Source organism: Pterocles gutturalis, unplaced genomic scaffold, assembly GCF_000699245.1.
Source record: "Pterocles gutturalis isolate BGI_N339 unplaced genomic scaffold, ASM69924v1 scaffold20689, whole genome shotgun sequence".
NCBI lineage: Eukaryota > Metazoa > Chordata > Aves > Pterocliformes > Pteroclidae > Pterocles > Pterocles gutturalis.
Window position 1 is genome coordinate 12,921 of NW_010133726.1, and position 6,974 is coordinate 19,894.

General features: G+C 49.0%; 1 protein-coding gene across 1 annotated transcript in view; it reads right to left on the reverse strand.

The window, feature by feature from the left end:
* Positions 1-6,755, reverse strand: part of ZSWIM7 (zinc finger, SWIM-type containing 7) — a 10,230-nt gene extending 3,475 nt beyond the window's left edge. Inside the window, exons 1-2 of the mRNA XM_010081351.1 lie at positions 6,708-6,755; positions 2,821-2,923 (exon numbers count right to left, since the gene is read on the reverse strand). Of these exons, the coding sequence (XP_010079653.1) occupies positions 2,821-2,923; positions 6,708-6,754 (150 nt within the window). The 5' untranslated portion in view covers position 6,755. The remainder of the gene's footprint in view (positions 1-2,820; positions 2,924-6,707) is intronic.
* Positions 6,756-6,974: the final 219 nt, after the last annotated feature.

Below are 6,974 nucleotides of genomic sequence, written 5' to 3' on the forward strand. Positions count from 1 at the left end.
GCACAGCGCCACCATCAGCCAGCATCCACCATCTCTGCAGCAGGTGAGACTTCTTTATCCCTGACCTGGAGTCACAAGAGCTGGCTTTAGTCTGCAGCGTAGGCAGGCATTATACAAGCTCTTCTGGGATGATTACCAACTCTGAGGTAACATCACCCCTCAAATACCCCATCGGTGCTACTCCTCTATTAAGTAGCAAGGGCACTAATGCCCATGCCTTAAAAGAGAAATCATGGCTTTCACTTGACTGAGGGCTCTTCCTTCTCCCATCTCAGCTCCGGAGGGCAAGAGCTGCCTACATGACAGGCTGCAGTCCTAGGGCCTGTCTGAGCAGAGCCATTTTCCCCTGAAGCAGTACCTACGATGTGCTGGGCGATACGGAATGCCAACAGCATTTTAGCCTGGGAAGTACCAACATCTCCGATTTGGCTACGATGACCCAACGGAGTTTCACAACAGGACCAGCCTCATGGACTCAATGAGAACAGTTCTCCAGATCCAGCTGCAAGTGAAAGCAGCACCTCCCATTCCAGCCCAACCACATCTGGGTGCAAACGGCAGAGCCAATTTCTGGGGAAGAAGTGAAAGGGATGACTGTGCACGTGTGCAGGCAGGCACAGATGCCCCCCCCCGAATCCCCACCGCAGCCGGCCTGCTTCTCTGCGGAGGGACAAGCGCACACAGCTGGGATACCTGTCTACACCACACACACATGAAGGGCCAGTGATGCTACCCAGCTACTCCTAAGCGCAGTTTCTCACTCAGTGTTTTGGTTTCTACAGCTCCAGATTGTGTTCCTATCACTGCTCCAGCCAGCAGCCTCAGGGGAGGCTCTGCTCTTTGTTTCTGGTCTCAGACAGCTGTGCTGAGGAAGAATTTCACAACGGGACCAGCCTCACACCCGCAGAGAAAATATCTCTTCAGATTCCTCTGTTAATGAACTCATCAGCACAGCCTTAACCAGCAGTCACTGTGGAGGAATGCTGCTGGGGAGCACCCAGGCACCTGCAGGCAGGGACGGCTGCCTGCCAACTGCCCTCAGCTGGGGGACACAGCAGGGACCCTGGGGGGTCATACCCATCAGCTCAAGTGTGCCAAAGGCTGGGCTTGTCCTGATTAACTCCTGGTGACCAGCCCTGACCTCCCTGTCCCGGGATTCCTTCCCCACGGGAAGCAGAGCAGTTCTGACACTTGCCCTTGTTCAGCGTACACCAGTGGAACCAACTGTTGGGGCCATCAGCAGATATTAATCAATCAGCTCCCATGCGGTGGCTGCAGGACTGCCTCCAGCAGGGATTTTTGGCCCCTCACGTCAGTGGGGAGAGGGCTGGGCAGCGGGGAGGGGTGCCTGCCTTGCTGCAGCACACGCAGTTTGAAGCAATGACCCTGCCCAGAGCAGACCAGGGTCACAGGGCAGCACCCAGCCCATCACAGCCCTCTCACCGTCCTTCTCTGATCTACTCCGTGTCTCAGGAGACCTCCTGCATCTAAGAGAGGAATATTAGCCCTCTTAAGATGCACGTAACTCTGCCATGGTGCAGAAAACCTGTGAGCACGTGAGCACGCGTTTAGGCTCTCTGGGAAGAGCAGAGGCTCTGAGCAGTCCCCCTCATCCTTCACACAAAAGGGTGCTAAGTGAAGACTCTGCATCCCAGCCTGCAAAGCTCCGCTTTACCCTGCATGGCCCGACAAGGCTCTGCAAGGAGAATGTGACCATTCTCTGCCCAGTGGCATGTTCAGTTGAGTAACAGCAAAAAAGGAAAAGCCTTTAAGCATTCAATTACTGAGGCAGCCATGGTCTAAGGGTCCTGGAAGCAGTGCTTCTTAGGCTTTACCAAATATCCACAGGCAAGCACTCAACTCAAATCAAATGCTGTGTTCCTGAGCCCTGTATGTTTATGAATCATGCCTCTCTGGAGGGGACGATGTGCTCACCAAGGCCCCAGAAGCGATAAAGTCTCCACATGCAAATCAAGCAATGCAAGCTCTTGAACACGTGAAAAACATTTGTGCCATTGCCCAGGCCTGGCCTCACAGCTCTTCTCTTACCCAGGATGACCCAAAGCATCTCAGCACCTCCAGTGAAGGACAGAAGTCCCTTTTCAGGGAGGATATTTGAAAGTGTTCCTCTTGGCTGTTACAACAGAAAAGTCATAAAGAAGTGCCAGTGGCTCCTCTCTTCACCTAACAAGCCTCAGCTCCCTCTCTGATCCTGTGCTGTATGAGGAGTTTGATCTTGAGGCTTAAGGTGAGCTCTTCTCCCTAAAATGCCATTTAATGAAGATGTTTCTGTGATTCACAGACTTGGCTACAGTGAGCTAGAAAGAAACCCACAGATTTGGCCTGCACTGCTTCCTCCCAGGCAGCAAGGATGCTATCGCCAAGTAGAGGTCAAGAGTGTTCAGGACACTGCGGATGTATGAGTGTAACAGGGAAAGAAATGCAGTGATGGCAGATAACACTCCATTGCGTATGGTTTGTCAAGAGGAAGAACTGCCTTTGGTGGACAGGATGGAAGTAATAAAGCAAAATTAGCAATCATTGGAAAACTTCCTTCTGACCGTGATACCCACAAACACGTAAGAAATAGTCTCTGCCTGGCTGGGAGCCATGAAGAAAACAGCAGTGTACTGTGCTGTCCTAATTCCAGTCTGTGGCTGCTGCTCTCCAGTACCACTTCAGGAGTCTGTAAAACACTGATATTCTCTCTGTGCTTATCCAAGTACCCTTCTGTGTTCTGCAAGTTAGGAAAACCTTGGCTCACATGTCAACTGGAAACCATCAGAAAGTAAGACCGAAAAGGAAAAAACCAGTGTGTACCTGGTATGCAGTCCTTCCGCTGGGGGACGTGACTCGGGTGACAGAACGCCGATCCACCAAATCCAAAGCTGGGACAGCAGAGGGGCCAAATATGAACTTCAGCCTGAAAGGGACCGTGTCTCTAGTTAGGTCACACCACAAAAAGAAACCCCTTGCCGCAGCCTGAACCCATGGGATTTAGCCCTTTGGGGTCCAGAACATCTGCAGCCAAAGGTTCCCGTTGCATCTCAAAATCCCACCATTACAGCTCCATTAATTACGCTGCCAAGCAATGAAGTGCCTTTGTCACTGTCAGCTTTGCTGGTTTCACCAAGTGACCATCAGTCCCTGCCCTGTCCCCCTGAGACAATCCCAGCTGACAGCCGCTCTCCTGGAAGGCAGGCAGGGCTCAGTCCTTAAGGACAGCTTCCATTCTGCCAGCAATTCAGAGTCTACCCAATTTTTTATATTCTTAAGAGAATTTCCAAATTTCCAAGCTGCTCCCAAACAGTCTTACATCTCTTTGCAAAGTCCCACTTGCATTTAATTACAAGGCATTTTAAAGACTTTTCTTACACAGGACATTACAGCTGAAGTGTTTCTTCTTCAGCACTGTGACACAAACACTATTCTGGCTGCCTGCTGCACAAACAGGATATGAAGTGGTTCCTGTCCTGAACTAAAATGAGACAAAGTGCATCAGAGACACAGAAGTGAGATGGTTTTAGTCAGTCTCTATGACTGTGACACAGTGTTAGCCATGCAGGTGAGGAGTTATCTCTGAGCAGCGCTTCTGGCTGGACGGTCCCTTTACAGATCACCTGTTATTGCAAAGGGAGCGGAGGGGAAGCAGGAGGCACAGGCTGGCTGTACAGTGATCTGAATTTTGTGAGCATTCCCGTAGTTCTTCCAAGACAAACTCCATGTAGACAGAGCACTGGCACTTAATCAATTTCTCAAACATTGAATCTAGACTCTAAAGATGGAAACTTTGCTCCTGCCTAGCACCCTAAATACACTAGGTCTTCTTCAGGGGAGCTGCACCTCTGGCAGCAAAAGCGAGACGTGCTGGCAGAGAGAAGATGCAGGAGAAAAGTCCTGGGGGATGCACAGTGCTGGGGATCCAACAGAGGTTACAGGCAACAGGCAGTGTCACACATGCAGCCTTGTTGCAGTAAACTGTGAAACTGTCACAGGTTAGTGGGGGCAGGCAAACAAGGGCAGACGGAAGCAGACCTGCTAGTGCTAAGGGGAAGAGGGGTTTGTGCTCTGGGACACCCTAGTTGTGCATCCATGCTGTCCTGGATGAGTTGCCCTGATCAGATTATTGATCAGTTGGTCCGGAATCCCACTTCGTCGTGGCCACACATCATGCCTCGGAGCAAGGAGAGAGCTCTGATGATACACAGCTCCTTGAGCAATAGGAAATGCAGCAGCAGGGATCCTTCCTCATCCCAGGGAAACTGATTTAAGCCCTGGAGAACGAATGAGTCAGTTTGTGATGATTACATCTCCTCTATCCCAGTCACAACTGAGCCACAAATCATCCTTTCTCTACCCACCAAACTGCATCAATAGGAAGCTAAAGAATATCAGGGAAATAATTAAGACACTCCGCTACACATGGAGCCACCAGATAGCAGCAGTTTTACGTCTGTAATCCAGCCACCAGCAGGGCTCCGAGACAGCAAATTTATTCCAGATAAACCCCCGGGGACAGCACATGGCTTATGTCACTCCACCCTCCCTAAAAGCCCTTTCCCTTTCCTTTCCTTCCAAGCAGGACACATCACCACACAGGGACGCGCTACGGCACAGCATTGATGGATCAGAGAGTGCCTGAGATGGGGTAACGGCGAGGTTAGCCAGATTTGCTCAGGTCACATTAGCTTCCTGCAGAACACAGCCTGGACACAACTCGCTGCGCAGCCTCGATGCTGCGAGGCAGCTCCACGGAGGCACACGCTGGTGCCTGGCTGCTGCTGCGCTTGGTGCTGTAAAATTCCACACCAGCAAGTGAAAAAATAAAGAGCTGTGAGTCCTGAAGGCACAGGAATTTCCATCTACATACTCATTGTCTGCGCATCCCTGGAAGGAGGATTTTATCTCCTGCTGATGTACAAGGGTACATGATCAGCTGTATGTAAAATACGACATCTGTACCTTTAGCCTTTTGTTCAGATAGCTCATAGGCTTAAAAATTATTCTAGACCTGTATATCCAGCTGCTCGGAATGTGTTCCAAAGAGCTCAAGGGCAACTGAGTTTAACTTTTATTTGCTGAGAAAAATCTGTGTAGTCTAGATTAGTTATGAGGGTAAACAACAAGGAAATCAGCAGTGATGAAAAGATAACACAAACCATGAGCAGAGCAGAAGAAAGCAGAGGAACGTTTCCAACTCCAGTGAAGACACAAAGAGCCAAGGCAGAGCCCTGGCGTCGCAGCAGCATGGCTGACCTACGCGTCTGAGTCAATCTCATTGATAACAAGCCAAGCAGACAGACTTATTCCAGGAAGACCAAGACTTCAGTTGCACAAACTCAAAGCAACAAGGATTGGCTTCATCCGAGGACTGAGGAGGTGGGTGGGGGAACACTCACATTCCTTAATGATTAGGTTTGGGACTATAAGGGGGCTGAGTTTAATGAGTTTCAGTAACTCTTTCAAATTTGGGGAATTCTTTTTTCATGTATATAATTTGATCAGTCTAACAGAAAATAAGTAAGGGAAATGCCCAAAGGAAATGCAAGGACTTTAGAGATTTGGAAGAGATTCAGAAATTAAATCAGAATACTTCTGAGATGCTGGTCATAGGGAATTGATGGAAATCTGACTGCCAAGAGTTACCACCCAGCTGTTACTAAACTTAACTAGGGAATTTCTTTCCTCCTCTTTTCTTTCACGACAAGATGGAAACAAAAAGTGATGAGACTTGTCAAATACAATCCCACGCTTTAAAGGCTATCGTGGTCCCAGAAGAGGGAGCCGGCATGCACACCCTTCCCAAGGCATACCTTTCCCAAGTGTTATGTTAGATAACTTTGGACTCAAAGATATTAAGGCCTGAAGCGTTCCTGGTGATCTCCTCTCCTGGCTAGATTACAGGCAGGCAGGAACACAAAGTTAAAGATGAATCTGAGAAGCCTTTCTTACTGTGATGGTGCCTTTTCTCTACCTTCAACACCGATTAGTGAGGGCTGCAGAAGCTATGAAACTCGGATCTCTTAGGAGACTGCTTGGGAATGGCTGACATACTCACAAGCTTCAATCAACACAAGGACAATGAAGCCGACCTGAGCCTTCTCCTAAACAGAAGAAAACTCTCAGGATCATCCTGAAGTTAACAATTCCCTTGTGCAGAGGAACGATATGTTCACTTTTCCCTTTCTATCACGCAGGCCCATGACTCAAACAGAAGAAGGGATCTCAGGATGCTGCTGTGCTCACAGTGATATGAACGCAGTGAAGATGCAGCGCTCCAGCGGCATGAATCACTCTGAAACACAGTCCACTCTCACAGAAAACTCATCCCAGATCCGACAGTGGACTCAGAGCTCAGGTTAAACATTCTGGGTTTCTGCATGTTTAATCCACCCAAATTAGAACAAGTCATCACAGGAGATTCAGCGATACAGAGATAATTTCATTATCTCTGGAAAAAACCTTGAGATTCCCTCTTTGGGCCTTAATTTCCACTACTAGCAAAACCACACAGCAACTCTGCATGAGAAACATGTGCTGGTCAAACACGGGAAAAACATTGCGGCACTGTGACGAGAGCAGATTATCAGCTGCCCTTTAGCAGGATGCTTGGGACAGGCACTGAAGCAAAAAATACTTACCCCAGGAGCACGTCATCGGGGACTGCAAAAAAAAAGAAAATGATGCATGATTTTGCTGATACTTACCCCAGGAGCAGATCATCGGGGACTGCAAAAAAAAGAAAATGATGCATGATTTTGCTGAATTTCCCCACTGTGAGAGACATCAACATCACAGGGAGGCTCGTGTCTCCCTAACGCACCCGCAGGGGCCACACAGGACTGCAGCGCTCTAGCCATCCTCTCTAGCCACGAAAAAGCAACAAGGAGCAGCAAAATCATCCGCTATGGTAGTGCCAAGGCACTTATCAAGTACATTTAGAACCACAGGGATTAATTTTCAACTCTAGCCAT